Source organism: Apodemus sylvaticus, chromosome 10 (genome assembly GCF_947179515.1).
Source record: "Apodemus sylvaticus chromosome 10, mApoSyl1.1, whole genome shotgun sequence".
In the NCBI taxonomy this organism is placed as follows: domain Eukaryota; kingdom Metazoa; phylum Chordata; class Mammalia; order Rodentia; family Muridae; genus Apodemus; species Apodemus sylvaticus.
This window is the reverse complement of record NC_067481.1, coordinates 108844956-108869844: the sequence shown is the minus strand read 5'-3', so window position 1 is coordinate 108869844 and position 24889 is coordinate 108844956. Positions and strand designations below refer to the sequence as shown.

Sequence of the window (24889 nt, the reverse complement as noted above, 5' to 3'; positions counted from 1 at the left end):
CCTCCATTCATTCTTCCATCCATAATAGTCAATGAGCTACATTTGGTCCATATCTGGAGCTTGCGTGTCCTTGCTGCATAAAGAAATCCCAACTAATACAAGGGTTTTCAGCAACTTCCTGGCAATATTCAGCTCCTACATCCAAGCATCTCCTTTTGCAAGTCAGGGAGTCAGACAATCTTGTCCAGACACAAGAACTCAGAACTTGGTCTACAGTGGGATGAAACTGGTTGACTCTTGGTGTCCAGTGATGATTAGATTGATGGCTTTCAAAATACTTTGGCTGCTACTGACTAATCCATTCTCCTCTCCCTACTTCAGCCATCTTGAAGGTAGTATCATCCGTCCTTCAGCTTGGAAACATTGTCTTCAAGAAGGAGCGAAACACAGACCAGGCATCCATGCCTGATAACACAGGTGTGTGTCACTTTTCCCAGTGATGATAGCTTCTGGAATAGGGAGCCAGGTCACACCTAGGCATTGGTCCCCTGTATCTATGGGTACACATGGAAGTCAGCTGTGGTCTGAAAGTACAAGTCAACAGAATGAGAGAGTTTGACAGAGAAAAGCCATCTTCTGTGACTTTTATTATAATATACTGTTAAAATTATGTCATTTATTGTTACTGTAGTGGTTACTTTATTAGTAGTAGTTCTTTTGGAGACAAGGCCTCAGTGGATAGCCCAGGCTGGCCTGGAACTCCCAGTTCTCCAGTCTCAGCCTCCAAGTGCTAGGAAGGCAGGTATGCTTTACCATGCTGGCTACCTGATTCATTCCTAACTACTGTTGTTAGCTCCTCATGGCAACTCCTCTCTAAGTTAAACTTTATCAAAGGCCTCTATTCAGGAAAGCATCAGCATGCACAGTGCTGGCACCATCTCTGTTCCAGACATTCACACAGGTCTTGGCCATATGCCCCATCACTATGGAGCCTTCTGTTGTCTCTGCCTCTTCCTTCAAGTGTTTCATGGCTGCAGAGCAACAGCGCAAAGTCAGAAGCTCAGTATTTCCAGTCAGATGGGACCTCATGCATGGGTCACTTCTGAACTCTCCAATGGTTTGTGTATTGAACAAGCATTTCTTAAGCAGTTGTACTCTGCCAGACCTTAAGACACAGCAGAAAGAGCCGGCTCAGCTCTTCTTGTGGTACAGTCTTGCTGAGGAGCCAGGCCTCAAGCTCCTTGCAAACGAAAGGCCCCAGATAAAGCATAGGTGGTCCAACAGAACCCAGCTTTCGAACACGCCATAACACTTTCCATTACAAGAATGTTCCATGGCGGCAGAGCAGGTGGCTAAGAGGCACTTGTTGCTCTTCTAGAGGACCCACGTGTGATTCTTAGCACCTCAGTCGGAAATCTCACAACTGCCTGTAGCTTCAGCTCTCAGACATCCACCACTCTTTTCAGCACCCGCATGCACGTGTGCCTACTCACACGTGTGCCTACTCACACATATGCATAAATAAAAATAAAACCTTTAAAAAGAAATTCTACCATAAAGTGTTATTTCTCTGAATTTTTTCTTTAACTCAGAACCCAGGTTCCCCTCCTCTGGATTTCTCACCACGGATTCTGGCCATCTTTCTTGTCAAATATTTAACATTTTCTGTTTCTGAGAGGATCATCTGGCTCCCATCACTCTTAGTAGTAGCTAAATATTAGGTTTCTAGTTTGGGGACCACCACAGACTATATATTATATCGCTTTAAAGCTCCACAGAGACAACTCTATTGGACATATATTGTGTAGTAACCCACCACCCTCAAATGTGGCATATGAATAGGATCCAATTCTCCACAAGAATTCAGAGAGATGAACAGATAGCTTGTGAAGCAATGGAGGAACCCTAGACTTTAGTACTATCTGCACCCCCATATCCCCATGTGATAGACAAATCTTTGTGTATAGTTAACAGCTGGGGTGTGGTTCTGTGTGTTTTCGAAAATAAGTTTTTAAATGCAGAAATATATACAGGATATACTGAGCCACATGTTTATGAGCAGAATAGACATATATGAATACATTTTAGTTTCCCTTTTTCTTCTTTTGTTTGAAGTTGTTTCTGTTTCTTTACCTTTTGGTTTTTGAGGCAGGATCTCACATAGCCATGCGGGGCTCAAACTCACTCACTGTGTAGACAGAGGTGACCTTGCCTTTATGATGCTCCCGCCTCTGTCTTCCAAGTGTGGGCATGACCACATGGGTGCATGAACATTTCTTTTTCTTTAAAGGGAATTGAACAGTAGAGATGACATCACTTGGTCCTAGGGGCACCTGTTCTCTTTGGTAGCATAGCTAAAATGCCTCTTTTCTCACACTCACACAGCTGCTCAGAAAGTTTGCCACCTTGTGGGGATTAATGTGACAGATTTCACCAGAGCCATCCTGACCCCACGTATCAAAGTTGGACGGGATGTGGTGCAGAAGGCTCAGACCAAAGAACAGGTAATGAGGCTGTGGCTGTTTATGCTACAAACCTTCTATCCATTTATCATTCAGGCCACATACCTGCTCATCCGTTTACTGTCTATCCATCCATCTGCCCACATGTCCATCTATCCACCCGCGTAGCTCCCTACTTACCCATCCACTGTCCACCCGATCATTCACCATCTACTTGTCCATCCAAACAGTTATCTGACTAACAACCATCCATTCATCCATTCATCCATCATCCATACATCTACCCACCCATAAATACACACATTGACTCAACCATCCATCCATTCACCCATCTACCCACCCATCTATTTCCCCATTAACCACCCCTCTACCAACCCACTTATCTATCAGCCATCCATCTACCATTCCTCTACCCCTATATCCTTCATCTATCCAATACTAAAATATCTGCAGTCCTATGCCAGTGTTTTCAGGCACTGCTAACCAAACGTCCTCCACACATCACTGACCTTAGGGACCTGACCTGAGGAAATGACTTCCAAGAAGCAGGCTGACAGCCTCTAATTGATCCTTGAATGGCACAGGCTCCACAGCTTTCTCATGGGTGGCATTTCATATCCGTCTAGTCATTCCTTAAGTTGGACCACTCTTCCTGCCACTTTTCTGCTGGCAATATCCATGTTTCCTTCATTGCCTCTGCAGGCTGACTTTGCCATCGAAGCCTTAGCCAAGGCCACCTATGAGCGCCTTTTTCGATGGATTCTCAGCCGTGTAAACAAAGCCTTGGACAAGACCCATCGGCAGGGAGCCTCCTTCCTGGGCATTCTGGATATTGCTGGCTTTGAAATCTTTGAGGTATATCTGTGGTCTTGGTCATCTGGGGTAGGGCGTTGAGATGTTGCGATTTTGTAGACAGGAATACAGATGGGCACTATAAATAGGAAGCTTTTGGTTAAGGTTCCACTTGAGTGTGCAAGAGACATTTACCCGATATTTATGTTTTGCTTGTGGAAGTTGGCTAGTCAGCAAAGTTTGGTGCAACAGGCAGGAACCTACCTGCTCTGTTTTCCACCGCACTGACTCTATCTCCAACAACTCTCCTCTCATGGGGTTGAGAGAGTACCAGGGCTCCAGATTGCCACTTAGCAGCAATCTTATAAAAGAAGAGCATCCAATTCTAAGAGCTTCCATCTAAATCTTGAAGTAGAAGTCACATTGGTTCCTGCTCACTTGAGCTAAGCCAGTGGGTCACCTCCAAGCTGAACACCGAGCTCAAGTTCTTTACCATAGTTCCTGTAGTGTACACAGAGTGCTTAGGTCCCACTCCCATGAGTTGGAGGGAATTTCTCAGAGCAAGAGTCTGAGAAATGTATCAAAGAGGTCCTCTGTGGGGTCTCCCTGTCTTTTAAGCCTACGTTTCCCTGTCTATGAAATGGTGAGAAGAACATGCCTTATATGGTTAGTTCATATATGTGAAGGTGGAAAAGAAGAGCACCCTGTGGTATGGGAATGGGTCACTTTTGCCAGTCATGCCGGACTTTACACCTTGTTAGTTGAGTTTTGCACCTCTCTGGATGCTGAGGTCCAGCTCATGGGGCTTCTTGCAGCTGAGCTCCCTGCCTTATGAGCTCACCCAGCCCATCTGTCCTCCATGCATATGCACAGGTAAACTCCTTCGAGCAGCTCTGTATCAACTACACCAATGAGAAGCTGCAGCAGCTGTTCAACCACACCATGTTCATCCTGGAGCAGGAAGAGTACCAACGAGAGGGCATCGAGTGGAACTTCATCGACTTTGGCCTGGACCTGCAGCCTTGTATTGAGCTGATTGAGCGGCCGGTGAGGGGGCTGGCACTGTGCGTGCATGGCCCATTTGTACACACCTAGTCAGAGAATGCTTTCCATGTGGACAGTGTCTCGGGGGCGAGTCCTAGAAGGCTGTAAATGGATTCCTTGGGAACTAACTCACCTGGAACTTAGTATGTAGACAGAGGCTAGCCTCTGACCCTAAGAGTCCTCCTGCCTCAGCCCCACAAGTTAGTCATGCTGTTCCTCAGCGAAATAATTATTTTAGCAATTCTAGCATTGCAACCCAGGACCTTGCCCACACTAGGCAAGTGCTCTTTCATTTAAAGTTTAAAGATAGTTTTATTAGCTTATATTAATTTTTTTTGAGATAGAGTCTATTATAGTCCAGGCTGGCCTCAAACTTACTATATATCTGAGGATGACCTTGAACTTCTTTCTTCCTGCCTCAGCCTTCCTGTGCTAGGACTAGGGTGTACATCATCATGATGCAATTCCCCCAGTCTTTCTCTTCTTCTCCTCCATTCATTCATTCCCAAAGAGTCTGTGCTTTGTCCATTGATATATTCCAAACTTCTAGAGCCATAGTGGGCTAATAATCACCATGTGCTGGGCCTCTTCTTTTAGGGTTGGGTCTGTAACTATGAACAAGATGAGCATGGACCCCCTAGAAGGGTCAATGCTGAAACCAACTGACACTCCTGGCAAGGCACTGTGGAAGACAATCAGGAAATGGTTCTATGTGGTGGAATCCTCAAAGTGGAGATAGTTCCCCCAGGGTGAATGAAACATACTGACATCTTAATTTAGATTCTCTCAAATACAGAAAAACTTTGCTGAAAGGAATCCTGGGTAAATTTATAAGAAAGAAAAGCAACAAATTCATTTGAAATTCTTATGTAATCTTAAATGGGTATGGTGGCTCACCAGTACCCAGTACCCAGTACCCAGTACCCAGGAGGCTGAGGCAGGAGGATTGCTGCAAGTTTGACTCTAGTGTTAACTGAATAATGAATTCTGGCAGCTTGGGATATGGTGTCTCAAAGTGTATCTAGGAGCCTTGGAGGCTGTGTCTCAAACAAAACAAACCCAATAAAACAGGCTCAGTAGTAGAGGGCTTGCCTAGCTGGCTCTAGTCCCTGAGTCCCATTCTCACTCAAGGTGGGAGAGAGGAGTGCAATCTCTGCAGTCTCTGTGTCTTGCCAGCGTGGGTATCAACAAGCATTGTGTCCTGTTAGTTCTTGCTTTCAACCCCTCAAGCTGTCGACTGATAGGAGAGTAATGGTTTAATAGATTTCAGGGTGAGAGTACAGGTTTAGTTTAGAGATAAGAAAAATGCAGTAGAAGTGCCAGGAAGACTCCTGTATATGACCTCTCTCTTTTTGGAGGGGTAACTAATTTTTTTGAGGTTTGGTCTCATGTAGCTCAGCCTGGCCTTGAACTTGTTTGTAGCTGAGTTAGCATTGAATTCATCCTCCTTGCCTCTGCCTCCCACATGTGAAGGCTTCAGTCCTGTGCCACCACACCTGACAATATGTGTGGAATCTGGATGGTTGGCCCTTCCTAATGGGTCCTCTTGCCTGGTGGTGACCCTGCCTTTCTATGTCCCCAGAACAACCCTCCCGGTGTGCTGGCCCTGCTGGATGAAGAATGCTGGTTCCCCAAAGCTACAGACAAGTCTTTTGTGGAGAAGCTGTGCTCAGAGCAGGGAAATCACCCCAAATTTCAGAAGCCAAAGCAGCTAAAGGACAAAACAGAGTTCTCCATCATCCACTATGCTGGGAAGGTATTGGCCAGGGGTCTGGAGGAGTGCTCTGTCTCAAAGATACCTGAGAAGGGTGTTCACAGGAAGGGTGCTTTGACAGTGGCTGTGCTCTCCAAACACTTGTAACAAGGTGGTTCTCAGTTAGGAGCTCTGTATGATTTGTCTAAGCAACTGTCAGGAATGGAAGTGACCATCTCTGACATATGTCAACTGTGCTGACCAGACTGTTCTTCCCTGGGAAAACTCCAAATACTTCTTGCTCCATGGCAAACCCAACAGACACGGCCCCTGGATGAGTCTTCTATAGCTTTTCAGGAATGCTTGACAATGCCACTGTGCTCCATCTGGGGAACTGTGTTAGCAGATATCATCACTGTTGTGATCATCATCGTCATCACTGTTGTCATCATCATTTTGGGTATTATGTCCTGAATAGCATAGAAATCCCTCAGCTCCCCTTTGCTAGCACTGCACAAGCATGGCACACAGACACATGCAGGCAAAACATCCACACTTATAAAACAATATTTTAAAAAGGAAAAGCCACAGCTTGTTCTGGATTGCCAAAGTATTTTATTCACCCTTCTAGTCTCCACACTGTATCATGGGAGCAGGCAGTACCCCATCCAAACAAAGGATCGGTAGACTGCACACCAGGGACCACATCTGACCCTGTTTCTACTAATGTAGCTTTATTGGAACATAGCCAGGCAAATTTGTTTCCATGAGATCTATGGTTTCTTTGGGGTTAGAAGAGCAAAGTTGAGCAAGACTGTATAGCCTACCAAACGGAAAATATTTACACTCTGGCCTCTTTGTGAAAAAGCTTTTGTCTTCTACTTTATATTATACTTGATAGAACTTATGTTCTTTTAACCATATCCTGGGGATACTTTTCCCAGGCTCCTACATGTTTCTTTCCAGTCTTTTCACAGATCAGGCTTTGCCACCACCATGACAATCCACATCCCACCATAATCCACTAGAGCCGTGCTGTCAGTTCACTCTGAATTGTAGTCACAGTCATTAAAGATGGGCATTGAGAAAGTCAGGAATTTCAAAACCCTCCAGTGTACATTTCCATATCTCAATGTATCAAAACCTCCAAGATAACAGGCTAAGGGATATAACTCAATGCATTTGCCTACTATGAAGGTTAGATTCAAATCTTGAATCATCTGGAAAAGAGTCTCAACTGAGAGATTACCTAGGTCGGGTTGGGCTGTGGGCTGTTGGGATAGAAATAATTATGTTGGTTATTAATTCATGGGCAAAGATGTACCCTGATTGTGGGTGGCACCACCTCATGCATGCCAGGAGAAAGCTAGAAGCAGAAGTAGGTGTCATGGGCACTTTGCTTCTCTGTCCCCTTCTCTGGAAGTGATGCTTTGAGTTCCTGCCCTGACTGTTCTCAATGGTGTAGCTTGGAATCATGAGCCACATAGACCTTTCCTTCCTTAGGCTGCTTTTGGTCAAGGTGTTTAACATAGTAACAGAAACATAGCAAACTAGAGCATATACCCTGTTTGACATCCTAGGGTCAATCCATGGTACTATAATGAACTGCTGTATGTACAGCCTTAGCTATAAGAATCCTATTTTTCAGATAGTGGGAGAATCCCTGTGCTCAATTTAGGAATGAGGATCCTTGTTAAACTGCCCAGGTGTAGGGGTAATATGGGGTATCTAGGATGGCTTTTGTCACCATTAGTTTCCTTGGCCATTTCTGGGGCTAAGTGTGAGTCTCTGGCAGAGGGTGGCATCTCTGAGGCTGTGGAACAGTAAGGGGTTTCTCTGACACTAGCTTCCACTGGTGGGTGCCCTGTATAACATCCCTATAGGATCCCTGAAGATTCTTATCTACTGGTTTTTCCTTGATATTGGTGGCAGCCTCAAAAATGTCATTTCTCATCTGATACCTATAGATGTGAGAGGAATGTGGAAGGATTTGGGTTTTGCAGTGGGTTTCTGAGCCAGGGAACCTCGTGACATGGTGGCTTTTGACAGGTGGACTATAATGCAAGTGCCTGGCTGACTAAGAACATGGACCCGCTAAATGACAATGTGACCTCACTCCTCAATGCCTCCTCTGACAAGTTTGTGGCTGACCTATGGAAGGATGGTAAGCACCTCTTGCCCTGACACAACTTTATGCCAGAAAGCTGAACACCTCAGACCTACTTCCAGGTTTATATATCTGTCCCAGACTGGGAAGCCCCATGCAGGAAAAGAGAAAGGACCAGGCTGTCACATGCTCATGCTATCCCATTGAAACAGCTTTGTCCATACAACACAATTCTCTCTTCATAGAAAGTAAGAGTTTAGACAAGTGGGAGTGACAGTGGACGGAGAACACAGGTTCGGGATATCCCAAATGGCATGTCTCAATGTGGAAACAGTATCATAAACCAAGGCAATCTTTTAAGGACTCTGGTGGGAACCTAATGATATTCTTAGCTTTGGGGCCAATGGAAGTTGGTAGTCTGTTAAAACGGCCACAAAGATTTCATATGATAGCTTAATATTAGGTCAGGCACAGACTCATTAAATGGCCATTAGGAACTAAAGATAGCCCAAGATGATTTGACTCTAAATCTGCAACATTCCAACTCTCTATAGGTGCTAATCTGTCAGCCTTGTAGAATCTTTAACATAGCTCTGTCCCTTTTTTGGAAAATTTAGTCTATAGCCTCTTCTTAAACAAGGGTCACAGAGCTTCCCCATATCATTCCTGGACTCACCAAGAAGGTCCTGTTTTACAGTCCAGAAAGTGAAGTAACTGGGCATGATGAAGCAGTCCTCTTCTGAAGTCAGAAGGGTGCACGCTACAGTCTTCTTGTCTCTGCCATGTATCAGTATGACCTTGGGCATGTTGATTAACTTTGTTGACCTTGGAAGTCCTCATTTGTAAACTGGGTCAATACCACATCTCACTTGCCCTAGGAACTGCATGAGGTTGGCTCTCACCAGTGGTTCTCAGCCTTGCACCAGGGCCTCCCTATTAAATCACAGGCTGAGGCTAGAACTGGGGCACATAGGATGCTTTGGCTCTATCTAGTGCCACATCACCTGGGCAAGATGGCATCACCTGCTGGACTCTTAGAGTTTCTCATTCCATCCTAGAGAAGGCACAGGAAGACTATGGCTATGTGGTAGGGCACCTGCCCAAAGCAGAAGCTCCCCTGTGCTAATATTACCCACTGATGCCTGGTCTATCGAGCACTTACCAGTCCTCCTCAGAGTGCTTGCTGTGTCTTCTAGCTAGAATGCCCTTTCACTGGATACCTCTGTGTGCATGGACAGATGGTGGGCCACCATGCCTCCCCCTTTTCTGTATCTTCTCGGGATCAACTTCTCAGACAGACACTCCTCCTCACACTGCTGAAGGAAAGCCACGCTTCCTTCTCTTGTCCATTCTCTTTTTCTCTTCCTTTTTATTTTCTCTTCCTATTCCTTCCCTCTTCCCCTCCCTTTATCCTTGATTCTTCTAACCACAGCTCACCATCTGACATAGTACACTTCATTGTCTGCCTCCTGTTAAAAATCAATAACCTATGGGGAGAAATGGCCAGGGTCTTTGGTGAGTGCTTGGGGTCCATACATGGTCACTTCTCAAGAAATCGCCAGGGATAGAGGAAGTATTGAAGGCTACTATGAAGCTGAGGGCTCTCTATGCCTTGTGTCACATTACATCCTTAGGAGTTAGATAGTGCTATTGCCTCCATTGTTAAGAAAGGAAAACTGAACTCAGAACATGGTACCAAGGCCAGGATTCCTAGTGAGTTAATACCAAGAATGAAACCTACTCCTTTGGTCTCTGTGACAAGAACAGAGGACATTGGCTTATCCTGCCACTGAGGTGCCCTCAAGGATGCCCAAACTGACACTACTTAGAGGCTCTTTTCCCAGCTCTGACTCTGCTAGCAGTAGAAGCACTGACCACCAGAGGGAAAGATGGGGGATGGTACCCAAGATGGAATCTGCCATCTTCCAGAGTATCACTTGCACAAAATACCTCCCTTGATCACCATCTTCACAGCTCAGTCCTCTGGCTTGTAGCAGAGCCCAGAAGCTGATGTCACCCTTCCTGTACCCCCACAGTGGACCGCATTGTGGGGCTGGACCAGATGGCCAAGATGACTGAGAGCTCACTGCCCAGTGCCTCCAAGACCAAAAAGGGCATGTTCCGCACTGTGGGCCAGCTCTACAAAGAGCAGTTGGGGAAGCTGATGACTACACTGCGCAATACCACGCCTAACTTTGTGCGCTGCATCATCCCCAACCATGAGAAGAGGGTGAGGCATGTCCCAACCTGGGCCTCCTGCCTGTGGGATAGTGCTGGGGCGGGGGCTGGAGACAGGAACCTGGGAGGCAGCAAGGCACACTAGTGAGGTGGGTGGGCAGAAAGAGAGGTCCGCCCTCAGTTCCTGCCCTGAGCACCATCAAGGAAGACCTGCACCTACACATGTAGAAAGTTGTCTGGATTTGGGCCTGAAAGTAAAGGAGAACAAGTAAGGAAAGAAGGGATGGAAGGAGGCGGGAGTAAAGGAGGGAAGGAGGAAGGGAGGGAGTCTTTTCAGAGAATGCCCTGCTAGTTAGAAGCATGGGGTGCGAGGCCACCAATCCTTCCATTCTTCCAGTTAATGCTTGCCAGGTTGCCATTGTGACTGACAGTTGGGATATAGTGTTAAAGAAATTACTGGGGGCTGGAGAGGTGGCTCAGCAGTTAAGAGCACTGACTGCTCTTCCAAAGGTCCTGAGTTCAAATCCCAGCAACCACATGGTGGCTCACAACCATCCATAATGAAATCTGACATGCCCTCTTCTGGAGTGTCTGAAGACAGCCACAGTGTACTAACATATGATAAATAAATAAATCTAAAAAAAGAAAGAAATTACTGGAAACACATTTGCTTGTCACAATGGGAAGAGGATTGCTCTAGCATCTAGTAGAGAGAGGGAAGAGGCTGAGGGACAGCTCAGTATATTCCCACAACAAAGAATTAGTGTGCCCAAATGTCACTGATGCCGAGGTTATGAGAGACCACAGGGACCTTGATACAGGCCAGAAACATGATGGTAAGTTAAGAAAAATAACAAAAATCTGGGCTAGCTACCTCTGCTTCAAGAACTTTAAAAATGGGTAGATGGATCGGGGAGGCTGCTCAGTGGGCAGAGGCTCTTGCTGCCAAGGCTAATAACCTGAGTTCCATCCCTGAGACCCACACGGTAGAAGGAAAAACTGACTGCCACAGGATGTCCTCTGACCTTCACATATGTACTGCGGCATACCTGTGCCCACACTACCCCCATACTCAACATAAATAAATAAATGTCACTTTAAAAGGTATGGGTATCATCAACTTGTGAAGTGCATAGAGGGCTATGAGTGTGTTTGGAGGCATTTTAGGCCAAGATCTTGGGGTAAGAAAATATATAGAGGGAAGAAATTAAGTATAGGCAAGAAAAAAATAGCTAGCAATTTTGTATTGTTTTTGTTTGTGTGCATGTATGCGTATATGCCTGTGGATGTGGGGTATACATACACAGTGTACTATAGAAGTTAGGCCCTGGCATCAGTCCTTAGGTACCTTCTGCTTCTGTGTGGGAAAGCTTTCTTACTGGCCTGGAGCTTTACCATGTAGGATGAATGAACAGGTCTATGAGCCTTTTGCAATCCTCCTGTCTCTGCCTCCCTTCTTACAGTTCTAGGATTGTAGGCCCATGCCGCTGTGCCCAGCTTTTTACATGGGTTCTATGGATTTGAACTCTGGTTCTCATACTTACAAGGCATGAACTTTGTGGAGTGAGGCATTCTCTCAGCCCCTTTGTTTCATATTGATACATAAAGGTATAAAATAGGGATGGGGCTTATGGAGTAGTCCATTTGCGATGGCTGGAGATGGGCATCCTGTCTGTAGGAAACTACCAAAGGAATTTAAGCAGTAGGTCATGATCAAAATTATACTTCAGAGCAAATGAGGAGTTGGGAGAGGCAGGTAGGGCTGAGGGGAGATGATCAAGTTGGAAGATACTGTGGTTGTCTGGGCAGAGAAGACAGACAATGGCCTAAGAATGTAGGTTGGGGAGGTGACTTAGCCATTACAGTGCTTACTACACAAGTGGGAATTGGAATCCCAGAAACCTACATAATACTAGGTGAGGATGGTCGCCCACTTGTAACGTTAATCTCAGAAGACAGAGACAAGGAATCCCCAGAATTCCAGCTAAGAAACTAGTGGTACTAGTGACCTTTGAGCTTTAGTGAGTGAGTGAATGAATGAATGAATGAATGCCTCAATGAATGAGATAGAAGAGTGATTGAGAATGATTTCTGACACCAACTATGTGCATCCAAATGTGTACAATCACACATGAATATACAGACACCACACAATGCGCATCACATACACACATATCATGTGCACATGCACATGTGAACATGTGTGCTCTCAGACATACAAAAACATGAATGTATACATATACACACCACATCTCTTTTTGTTTTTATTTTTAAAAAAACTTCCTGGGAAAGACATGGGAGGCAAGAGCTAAGGGTGGTAATGGCCCAGAAGTAAGTGAGAGGGTAGTGATGGAATAACAACTTCAGCTTCTAGGCAAGGGTGCTGGCACCACCAAGGACAATGGGGATTACGAGAAAAATAGGGCTAAAGCATGGAAACCCAGACATGATAGCAAGGCACGCTGTCCCTCAGCCAAGCCCTGTTAAGACCCCACAGACCTCCAGGTATATTTTCTGGCAGGGCTGGCTGCACCAGTGCTCACTGACCTCTTCCATTCCTTCAGTCTGGCAAGCTGGATGCATTTCTGGTGCTGGAACAGCTGCGCTGCAATGGTGTGTTGGAAGGCATCCGCATCTGCCGTCAGGGCTTCCCCAACAGGATTGTCTTCCAAGAGTTCCGGCAACGGTGAGCCTGCTGGGGTGGGGCAGTATGGAGCGAGCCCTGGAGAGAACACAAATGATGGAGACATGTTGGCTGACTTCTGCCCTGTGTTTTAAGATACGAGATCCTGGCAGCGAACGCCATCCCCAAAGGTTTCATGGATGGAAAGCAAGCCTGCATTCTCATGGTGAGTTTAAACCTGGACCTTCCCAGACACCCAACTGTGACCTTACTGCTGTGGGTCATATTGCCAGTTGCTGATCTGGGTGGGATGGTTCTTAAGTGCATGTCACCACTGACTAAATGGCCCAGTTGAAAATGGCGACTCTTCTTCCTCCCTCCTCAGATCAAAGCCCTTGAACTTGACCCCAACCTGTACAGGATTGGGCAAAGCAAAATCTTCTTCCGAACTGGGGTCCTGGCCCACCTAGAGGAGGAACGAGACCTGAAGATTACTGATGTCATCATGGCTTTCCAGGCAATGTGTCGTGGCTACCTGGCCAGAAAGTAAACACAGTCTCCTGTATCCTAAAACTTACCACAAATTCTTAGTAGAAACAATAAGTCCAGAGAAGGGGATTTCCAGCCCTGTTTTGAGACTCCCTGATTCCAAGAAGCCATTTCTCTTAAGATGTGTCCTTAATCAACAGCTTCTGCCTGAGAGGGAAAAGGCATTCCAACTGAAATGCATATAGTGGTTATAGATGTAAGGACAGAATAACAGCCAATGGGCTTGAGAGTTTTAGATCTGAGTTGGGTTTTTTTGTTTTTTTAATTATTTCATATATTACTCCCTACCACAGTTTCCCCTCCTTCTCTTCCTTACCACCCCTGCCTTCCTCCCCATCCACTCCTCTTCCATTTCCTTTCAGAAAAGGTCAGGCTTCCCAGGGATATCAACCAAACAAGGCATGTTGAGTTGCAGTAAGACTAGGCACCTCCCCTATTAAGGCTGGAGAGGTAACCCATCCAGTAGGAGGAGAAAGTGGACTCTTATTCTCAATTCCTCATCTAATGTGCTCAGGTTTCTCCTGAGAGCAGTCATTTCTACCTCAAGAAATCATTAGAGGGGAGTTAATGCAAACACAGGAAGTATGGCTGGCTTCCATTTCAGAAGTCTTAGAGTTTTAGAGGAAAGATTCTGTGACTATTTCTAGCCCCATGTCCAAATAGGATTACTAAAGTAGGACTTCAGAAGACTCAATGCTCTGTCTATCCTGCTTGGTATCTAGGTGAAGATTCAGGCTCCTCAAAGAATGACACTCCAGAGAGATCCCTCAGAGTGCTAGCACCTGGAGTGTGTGCTATCATGAAGAATAGCCCACACCACATCTGAAGAGCCCTGACTCTGATTATCAGACAGACTCAGTATGGTTAAGGCCAGATATTGGGGTGCCCTTAGTACAACAGCAGACCTAATTTGTTAAATGTTATAATTAAGTTCTCTGTTGTCATCATTACTATTCTCAAAATAATTCTTTCTAATAATAATGAGTATTCTTAAATGTACCCACAGACAATGTGGAAGCTACTATGGCGTAATGGGTTTACAGTCATCATTCTATAGCTTTTCTCTCCCTTCCTTCCTTCCTTCCTTCCTTCCTTCCTTCCTTCCTCCCTCCCTCCCTCCCTTTCTTTTTCTTCCCTTCCCTCCCTCTCTCTCCCTCCTTCCCCTTTCTTTCTTTCTTTCTTTCTTTCTTTCTTTCTTTCTTTCTTTCTTTCTTTCTTTCTTTCTTTCTTTCTTTCTTTTTTTCTCTCTCTCTCTTTCTCTCTCTCTCTCTCTCTTTCTTTCTCTTTCTTTCTTTCTTTCTTTCTTTCTTTCTTTCTTTCTTTCTTTCTTTCTTTCTTTCTTTCTTTCTTTCTTTCTTTCTTTCTTTCTTTCTTTCTTTCTTTCTTGTTGTTACTGTTTAAGATGGTCTCTCTGTGTATCCTTGGCTGTCCTGGAACTAACTCTGTAAACCAAGCTGGCTTCGAACCCACAGAGATCCACCTGCCTCTGCCTCCTGAGTGCTGGGATTAAGGCCTGCACCACCACTGTTAGCTCATTCTATAATTTTCAAACTTAGAAGGCTTTAAGAGATACCATGCTGGGTTGTGATGAGGTTTGAGATTTCTGAAATACTACCAAGGAATAAATAAGTCTGTCAGAATTCAACCGGCACTACCAGGAGTTGGAAGCATCCCTGCAGAAGCATAGCATACAACTTCCCCTTAGATGTCACTTCTAGCTTTGATTCTGAGTATTTGCAAGTTTTGCTTGCCTACTGAGAAAGGCTCTGGGAGGCAGCTTTCAGTGGCTTGATTTCCCAAGTTCATGTTGGTACTCTGGCTGAGAAAGATCTGTCTGGAGCGAACGGGAGGGGTGGGGGGATGTCCTAGGCAGGGACTGACAGCACGAACTGTGAGGGAAGCTCCTTATGACTCCCTGCCTCACTTTCCCAGGGCCTTCACTAAGAGGCAGCAACAGCTGACAGCCATGAAGGTGATCCAGAGGAACTGCGCCGCCTACCTTAAGCTCCGCAACTGGCAATGGTGGCGGCTCTTCACTAAGGTGCGTGACTGGCCCACACCTTCCAGACCGGCTCCACTTCTGCCCCCCCACCAAGCCCTGCTGGGATCTAGATATGGGAATGGAGGTGCCCCAAAGTGGCTCTGGGTCTGAGGCCTGAAGTCAATCCTCATATGCAGACCTGCGAAGGTCCACCCATTTGGTGGGTTACAGTCATAACTTAAGGCAAATCAAGGTGTATCTGTCACCTTAAGAATCCATCTTACCGCACTAGTGTAGAAACCCATTTCTCTCTGCGGCCCCTGACAACCATATTTCTGCTCTTCCTTTCTGAACCTCCATTGTTTCAAAATTTAAATGGAGTCCTGTAGCATGGTGTCTTTTAGGATTGGTGTTCTTGCCCAGAAGATTAAGTAGGAAGCCCATACTTGTTGTTTGACTTGGTAGTTTATTTTATTCCTTGCAGCTTGTAGAGCCTCTGGGTACCACTGGCCCATCACTGGCTGGAAACTTAAATACCTCCCTTATTTGTCCTTGAGTGTGTAAGTCCTTTCACTGAGAACATATTTATTGAGTACCTGCTATGTGCCAGGTATGTGCTAGGTCTCTGGCTTCATGGATATGCCAGCCAACTAGAGAAGCGGATGATAATGAACTGTCACAGAAAGAGATACTGGCAAACCCTGCCAAGTGTGTGAAGGCAGTCAACCATAGAGTCTATTGGCAGAAGTTCTGGGTACCAGAAGAGCCGGGGAAGAAGCCTGAGGGGAAGGTGCTTCCTGCAAATGTTCCCATGAACCCACATTCCAAGGAGCTATCCTCAGAAAACCGTCTTTCATAATCAAAGGCAGGATTCCAGGGCATCCTCCACAGCTGCTGTGGCCACATTTCCTTAGCAGACTCATTGGTTCAACTGCTTATGGGGATAGTGGAGGGGAACCAACTAGTAAAAACAATGCCTCTCTAAGACCAAAGTTGTAAAACATGAGTTAAGAAACTCGTAATTTTTAAATGATAAAACAGAAAACTAGGCGTTCAGTTCAATACTTGCCTTTTTGTTCTCTCTCTCTCTCTCTCTCTTTTTTTTTTTTTGAGACAGAGTCTCTATATAGCTCTGACTGGTCTAGAACTCTCTATGTAAATCAGGCTGACCTTGAACCCGCAGAGATACTCCTGCTTCTGTTCCCCAAGTGCTGGGATTAGAACCATGCACCACCATAGCCAATCTTCAAGACTATGTTTAAACAGGAAATTTACTGCACAGGATGCACTATTCTGATAGTAACTGTAACCATGAAACAGTGATGAAGGATGAATAACCACCTCCAACTCCTTTGATTCTTTCTCCTTTCATTTTGTTCTAATAAACTGGTCTAATGAGAGGCCTGTGTATTCAGGGTGTAGCTCAGTGGTAAAGCACATAGCCTTGGGTTCAATTCCCAGCACTGAGAAAGAAAGAAAGAAAGAAAGAAAGAAAGAAAGAAAGAAAGAAAGAAAGAAAGAAAGAAAGAAAGAAAGAAAGAAAGAAAGAAAGAAAGAAAGGAAGGAAGGAAGGAAGGAAGGAAGGAAGGAAGGAAGGAAGGAAGGAAGGAAGGAAATAATTTGGACTTATCTGACTCGTGGAAGATTTTCCTCGAAATTGTTCTGGAATATAAGCCATATCTCTGGCCTCTGCCTTCTGATACAAGTAGAATCTTCTATCCCAGTTTTGACATCCGATTATATCCCTGACGTCGCCCAGTGTCACCTAGATTGGTGTTGGTAAAATCATCTATGAACCAACCTAATATTTGATGAAAATGGCTTCCTTTGGCCAAAACACTAACAATGGCTGTGTACACACATGCAGGTAAAGCCATTGCTCCAGGTGACACGGCAGGAAGAGGAGATGCAGGCCAAGGAGGAGGAAATGCAAAAGATCAAGGAGCGGCAGCAGAAGGCAGAGACTGAGCTGAAGGAGCTGGAGCAGAAGCACACTCAGGTGCGGGCAGCTGTGCGAGGAGCCATGCGCGGCACAGCCCGGGGCTCAGCCCACCCCCTAACCCTGCCCCCTCATCCTGCATGCAGCTGGCCGAGGAGAAGACTCTACTGCAGGAGCAGCTGCAGGCAGAGACAGAGCTGTATGCTGAGGCTGAGGAGATGCGGGTCCGGTTGGCAGCCAAGAAGCAGGAACTAGAGGAGATCCTGCATGAGATGGAAGCCCGCCTGGAGGAAGAGGAGGACCGCGGCCAACAACTCCAGGCTGAGAGGAAGAAGATGGCTCAGCAGATGCTGGTAAGACATTGCAGGGGCAGCCTGTGGCAGGAATAGACTCACTAGATCCTCAGTGTTAAAAGCATGGCCCTGATGGTGGAAGATGGAGGGAACAATCTGTCCCACACCACAGAGCTAAGGACTGAACACAAGTCTCCAGAGCCTGCTCTGTCTACTGTCTTGTCTTCCGTATGCTGACCCCCTTCCTGTTAGCAGTTTGGTGTAACAGAACAGCTTGGATATAGCAGCTTCAATTTATCCATATTTTTCTTAGTATTCAGCAACTGGAGAGGCACTTAATTGAGTGGTTCTGTCTATGACCACTCCTATGGTTGGCAAATCATGATTCCAGTCAGGGCCAGTCATTCGAAGGCTCAATCAGGCTAGAAGATCTTTATGCCTTATTCATATGGCTGTCAGCAGGAGGTGCCAGTTCCTCTGCCACTTAATGTGGCTGCTTGGGCTTCCCCTTAGCATGGCTATGGACTGCTCTACAAGGAGGAAGGAGGAAGCCATGATGGCTTCCATAGTCGAGGCCTCTGAGGTTACAATCTATTCCTTCCTTCCAACTGTGTTGAAAAATCTTAACCCTCACACACTCAAGGGGCCTAATTACCTGCCTCTGGAAGAAATGAGCATCAGAGAATGTCTGGAGTATGATCCTCACTCCCGGGAGACTCAGAACACTGATAGGGAGCAAGGCAGAGTAGCCTCCATGAGCTTCCATCTCCTCCTTTCTTAAGAAGACAGCAAAGAGCTGTACTCATCCCAGCCTCCATGCTGGCTGGCTCTTGATCTCCACTAGTGACTTCATGATCCCTGTCTCCCAACAAAGGACCTGGAGGAGCAACTGGAGGAGGAGGAGGCCGCCAGACAGAAACTGCAGCTAGAGAAGGTCACGGCGGAGGCTAAGATCAAGAAACTGGAGGATGACATCTTGGTTATGGACGATCAGAACAATAAGCTTTCAAAAGTGAGTTAGATGTGCCCGGGACAAGGCGTGGGGAGACAAGGCGTGGGGAGACAAGGCGTGGGGAGCACAAACGGCAGAACCACCCGTGAAAATAGGGGGCCAGCAGCCACTTCAGTTAGTAATCACAAGGTAGCTGCATTCCATTAGTCCAAGCTGGCCATCAGCTAGGCCTTCCCTGGGCTGGGCTATTGTGGAGCAGGAGGCCAGGGCCCTACACTGCAGCTTACCCTCTAGTGAGATAGAAGGAACCATTGTAACCAAGGTCTGAGGATGTTCACCATTAGGAGTGGAATACTCGGGGATGAAGGAAGATCTCTAAGGAGGCTTTCTGGAGAAAGTGGCGTGAAAGAAAACTGAGAATCAATTAAGAATAGAACATCGATCTGCTGTGCAAAGGACCCGAGGCAGAGATTAGCTGTCATGAGGCAGGAATGGGAATGTCCCCTAGCTGCACATGAGTGTGCAGGACACACTGTTGTGAGGCAAGAGGTGGGCAGTGTGGGAACGTCCACCATCCAGGACTCCTAGCCTGGGATCAAAATGGAGATTTTTTTCTTTTTATCTTTTTGTTTTTTCTCTTACCCACAAAGGAACGAAAACTCCTTGAAGAGAGGGTCAGCGACTTAACAACCAACCTAGCAGAAGAGGAAGAAAAGGCTAAAAACCTCACAAAGCTAAAGAGCAAGCATGAGTCCATGATCTCCGAGCTGGAGGGTGAGTGGGGAGATGGGTGGGGACAGAAGCCATGTTAAGTGAAATGAGCTGGGCTCAAAAGACAAATGTGGAATACAGATTTTAATATTTTATATTACAAATTTTTATTATTTTATTTTCTATTTTCTTTAAAATAGAAAATTTCATTTATTTTTTTTGAGTGTGCATGTGTGTGGTATGTGGTATGTATGGTGTATGTGTGAATGTGTGTGTCTAGGTAGTGTGTGTATGTATGGTATGTGAGATATGTGTGTGATATATGTATGGTATGTGGGTGTGGGTGTGATATGTACATGCTTATATGTATGGTATGTGCGGTGTGTGTGATGTATGTGATAGGTATGTATGCATGTGGTATATATGTGTTGTATGTAGATATGGTATGTATGGTGTGTGTATGTGTGTGTGATATGTGTGTGTCTGTATGTATGGTATGTGTGGTGTATATTGTGTGGTGTGTATATAGTGTGTGGTGTGTATGCATATATGTGTGTGTGCTCACACATGTCACAGCATGTCCAAGGATGTCACAAGACAACTTTGTAGAATTGGTTCTCTCCTTCTACTTTGCAGAGCCTGGGGATTAAACTTAGATTGTTAAGCTTGGATGCAAGTGCCTTTACTGCTAAGTCATCCTGTTGGCCCTATTTTACTTTATTTTTAGAGACAGGGTCTCATGTGGCCTCGGCAGGCCTGAAACTCAGTATATAGCCAAAGCTAGCTGTGAGTTCCTGATCCTTCTACCTACACCTCACAAATGCTGGTACAGCAGGTAACATTACATAGTAGTACCACTGTGCTGAGCTCATGCAGTGCTAGGAATCGAACCACTGCATGCAAGATGAGCACTACCAACTGAGCTACATCCCCAGTCCAGGATCTAGATTTTAAATAAGTACATATGCATAAGACATGAAAGTTGAAGGAGACATATGGAAAAGAAGGGGTAGGGTAGGTGACTGAGCAAGAGGAAGATTGGGTTAAAAAAAAAAAAGAACAATACCTTTTCTCTCACATGGAATCAGATTTTAAAAAAGAAAAGCCATGAAAGCAGAAAGAGGAACTATTTGAATAAAGAGAGACCAGAGGCGTGGGGAATGGGGGGAAGAGGGAAAGAGCAATTGAAGCAAAGTCCCATCATGGCTATCTATGACAATGTCCTCACAAGACCTGTAGAACTGTTCTATACAGTCACTTTAAAAAATAAGTCCTTAGGGATCTGAAAGATGGCCCAGCAGTGAAGAGCACTTTCTGCTCAATCAGGAGGACCAGAGTTTAGATCTGGCACTAACTAAGTGGCTCACAAATACCTGTAATTCCAGCTGCGCAAGATCCAGCAGCCTCTCCTGGACTCCAAATTCTCCCTCACACACATGTGTGCTCGCACGCTCCCACATATACCCACAAAATAAAACTTTTTTTTTATTTGGTTTTTTCGAGACAGGGTTTCTCTGTGTAGCCCTGGCTGTCCTGTAACTCATTCTTTAGACCAAGCTGGCCTCGAACTCAGAAATCCGCCTACCTCTGCCTCCCAGAGTGCTGGGATTACAGGCATGCGCCGCCACCACCACCCAGCTAGAATAAAACTTTTTACAAATATATTTATTTTATTTATATGAGCACACTGCAGCTGTCTTCAGACACACCCGAAGAGGGCATCAGATTCCATTACAGATGGTTGTGAGCCACCATGCAGTTGCTGGGAATTGAACTCAGGACATCTGGAAGAACAGTCAGTGCTCTTAACCGCTGAGCCATCACTCCAGCCCCAAATAAATCTTTTTAAGAAAACAAATAAACCAGAAAAAGTCAGAAAGGAACCATTAGAAAGACAGATTATCCTGGGAAAGAGATTCTACCTGGGCTCCACACTGTGGGTAGCATTTTCGCAAGCTCAACATTCCCTCTACTGGAGAAGGTCTAGGGCTAAATGTTCAGTGTCCATAGCCCAGGTAGAAAGACACATGCCTCTTCCTGGGGGTATCCCCCAACTGAGGTAGCCCTGGCTCTGTTACAGTGAGGCTGAAGAAAGAGGAGAAGAGCCGGCAGGAGCTGGAGAAACTCAAGAGGAAACTGGAGGGTGACGCCAGTGACTTCCATGAGCAGATTGCTGACCTGCAGGCCCAGATCGCAGAGCTAAAGACACAGCTGGCAAAGAAAGAGGAAGAGCTACAGGCAGCCCTGGCCAGGTGTGCTGTGTGCTTACAGTTGTGTCTGTGTCTGTGTGTGTCCGTGTGTGCCCAGAGGCCCTCTGCTTTTTAAGATGGCCATGGTCAGTTGGCATGGACATCAACTGTCAGACTTGGTTTCCTGCAAGCCTGCCCAACTATGCTCTGACCCCTAAACCTCACATTTGATCCTCTTCCTTCCAAATTCATCCTCTCTGCAGTGGCCCCACTCCAATAGGATTACAACATCTGAGGTACCCAGAATTTCTCATTTGAACCCCAGTTCTGAATTCCCAGCTACCCACTGAGTCCATCTCTACTGGTATCATAAACGCCACATGTCTAGACTGCAGTGACTTTCATCGTCCCAGCCCTACTCTCTCTCAAATCTTGCTGTACATGCTGCTTTCTTCCCTAGCTTCTGCCCATACTTCCACCCACACAGCCCCAGTTACGTGTCCCTTCTAGTCCCTCTGCTCTTCCTTTATCCAGGCATTCAGCTGGCCTCAAGTCAGGAATATCACAATTGCAAGTGACATTTACCACTCTGTTAAGTGTTTTAGCTCATTCCTGGAAGCCTCCTCAATCCCCCTAACCAGGTGTGCTCTCTTACCCTCACTTCTCTGGAGAGTGAAGGAGGTGCCTGCTCACACTGCTTCTAAGAGGCCGAGCCAAGCTTTATGGGACTTTATGATTTGTCTCCTGGCTCACCTGTCTTTTCTAATTCAGAGTGCATAGCAGAGCTTGGATGGCTATTGAAAAAAGGCTGCTAGGGGACATTAGTCTATGGCCGAAACAGTGGCCGGGTTACCCCGAAAGAGCCTGGGTATAAGCGCAACCACATCTGAGCACCAGTCTGTCCCTCCTCCTCCCCATTTATCATAGTCAAGTGGGATGGCAAAGCTTAATGTGATGTAATCCCAGCACTCTGAGGCTGAGGCAGGAGGATCGTGGTTTTATGGACAGACTGGGCTCCATAAGCAAGATTCTGTCTTAGAACACAAAACAGATGTTAGCTCCACCATGCACCAGGACAGAGCTCTGCCTCCACTGAAGCTGCAGCTCTGTCATTTGGCATCATTCATGCCCCACCTGGTTCATGATCGCCATCTCTGCTGCACTGGGGAGCTGACTGTTTTATGATTTTGTTGTTGTTTGAAATAATTACATCATTTTCTCCTTTCCCTTTCCTCTCTCCAACCCCTATCATACATCCCCTTGCTTTCTTTCTAATGCATGGTCTCTGTTTATTGTTGTTATGTATATAGGTGTATCTGTGTATATGTGTACCTTCTTAAATATGTAATATAAGCTGTGGTTTTAATACCGTTAGGAACACATAAACAAGGGTACACCATGGACCCAGTTACTGGCTGAGCAAATGAAAGAACAGAGATGTTTAGTGTTCACAAAGCATTTATCAAGGGTTGGAGCATAACTCAGGGCAAGGACCTCACCTGGCATAGAGATCCAACACCACAAAAAAGTGCATGTATACCCACTGTATTAGTTAGGGTTTTACTGCTGTGAACAGATGTCATGACCAAGACAACTCTTATATGAACAACATGTAATTGGGACTGGCTTACAATTTCAGAGGTTCAGTCCATTGTCATCAAGGCACGAATGTGGCAGCATCTAGGCAGACATGGTGCAGGAGGAACTGAGAGTTCTACATCTTTATCTGAAGGCTACTAGCAGAATACTTGCTTCCCGGCAGCTAGGGTGAGGGTCTTAAAGCCCACACACACTGTGACACACCTACTCCAACAGGGCCACACTTTCTAATAGACAGTGCCACTCCCTGGGCCAAGCACATACAAACCATCACACACACATACACACACAAGCCTAAATATACAAACGCACCCTTTTGGGGGCTTTCCTGGAACCTACTATGTAATTCAGACTAACCTTGAACTCTTAGCCGCTCTCCTGCCTCAGCCTCCCCAGTGTTGAACTGATTGACAGGCATTTGCACACCCAGCTCCTTTTTATTTTTTGGTTTGTTTCTATTTTTATTTTCTTGAGAAAGGATCTCACTATGTATCTCAACATGACCTGGAACTTGAGGTCCTCCTGCCTCAGTCTTCCCAGTACAAGGATCACAGATGTTTGCCACTATTCCCTGTTTTAGACTTTTTATATAAAACTTGGTGCTCTCATTCTATGTGAATCTCCAACATCAAAAGGAGCACCTGTCTCGGGGAGATGTGGGAGGAATGAGTTCTGACATCTTTGGTGTCAGAGATCCCATCCCCTAACCCTGACGACCGGGGTGGAGGGTGCAGGAGAGATGAAGATTGAAACTCTGCACAGTACCATCTTTACAGGCACTGGGTCAAGACCTCCAGAGGCTGACCACACAGTTTATCTTCCTTACACATTTAAATATAGTAGAACTTATGACATTTTACAATAAGAATGAATTCTGCTGGCTGGTAAACAGAGCTCAGTACGAGGGTCTAGAAAGGGGCCTGTGATGAGCATAAGGACTGATTCTCTTGGTGGAGGGTGAAAATACATGGAGCCGCTTCCATAGGGATGAGTTCTCTTCACTGTAGGACCAGAGCCCAGACAGTGCTCAGGACATAGGGGATCCTAATAGAAGAGCAAAGAACACCAGACTGACTGACCGGTTTTCCATCTGGCATTCAGGTGACTAGGTGTCATTCATTTCCTTCTGTTGACGAAAACAGATCTGTGTGATTGACAATCCTTGTTTCTCCAATGCTTTCTTTAAGCTGAGCTTCCTACACTTTGAGACACAAGGAGTCAGGCTAAGAATAGTTTTTTGGTGACATTGGATAGCCTTGGCTGTGGGGGTCTTAATCCTGGGTGTTCCGTTCCGGGCAGGCTCGATGAAGAGATTGCCCAAAAAAACAATGCCCTAAAGAAGATTCGAGAGCTGGAGGGCCATGTCTCAGACCTACAGGAGGACCTAGACTCAGAGCGGGCTGCCAGGAACAAGGCTGAAAAGCAAAAGAGAGACCTGGGGGAGGAGCTGGAGGCGCTCAAGACAGAGCTGGAGGACACGCTGGACAGCACGGCTACACAGCAGGAGCTCAGGTACCGGGAGCTGGGCCTCAGAGGCCACTGACCACAAGCAGATCCGGAACCACTGGCCTTCCTGGCTGTGTCTTCACTATTGTGAGTCTGTTTGATTTTATCTGCAGGAGAGTAGTAGTGCCCAAATTCAAGGACAGCGTAAGCATGATAGAAGAACAGGTGTCAAAAAGGATATTTTCTCCAGTTCCACCCATAGTTAAGGTTTTTAAAATAAGTTCTTCCTCTGTCTGGATGTGTGCATGTATATATCTTTTATGTTAAATTTTAAAAATAACATTTATCAGATTGGTCTCCAATTCAGGAGTCACTATAAGTAAACAGAAAA

At 45.8% G+C, this 24889-nt stretch overlaps 1 protein-coding gene across 5 annotated transcripts in view; it reads left to right on the top strand.

Moving 5' to 3' along the window:
* Myh11 (myosin heavy chain 11) overlaps positions 1-24889 on the top strand; it is a 91027-nt gene that overhangs the window by 47461 nt on the left and 18677 nt on the right. For all 5 annotated transcript variants that reach the window (XM_052197179.1, XM_052197180.1, XM_052197182.1 and 2 more), the window contains 17 exons: positions 322-417; positions 2326-2444; positions 3105-3257; positions 4068-4241; positions 5821-5994; positions 7981-8095; positions 10075-10268; positions 12781-12902; positions 12996-13065; positions 13225-13385; positions 15321-15429; positions 17237-17368; positions 17455-17661; positions 18476-18613; positions 19204-19327; positions 21345-21516; positions 24352-24564. In XM_052197179.1, the coding sequence (XP_052053139.1) occupies positions 322-417; positions 2326-2444; positions 3105-3257; positions 4068-4241; positions 5821-5994; positions 7981-8095; positions 10075-10268; positions 12781-12902; positions 12996-13065; positions 13225-13385; positions 15321-15429; positions 17237-17368; positions 17455-17661; positions 18476-18613; positions 19204-19327; positions 21345-21516; positions 24352-24564 (2473 nt within the window). The remainder of the gene's footprint in view (positions 1-321; positions 418-2325; positions 2445-3104; positions 3258-4067; positions 4242-5820; positions 5995-7980; positions 8096-10074; positions 10269-12780; positions 12903-12995; positions 13066-13224; positions 13386-15320; positions 15430-17236; positions 17369-17454; positions 17662-18475; positions 18614-19203; positions 19328-21344; positions 21517-24351; positions 24565-24889) is intronic.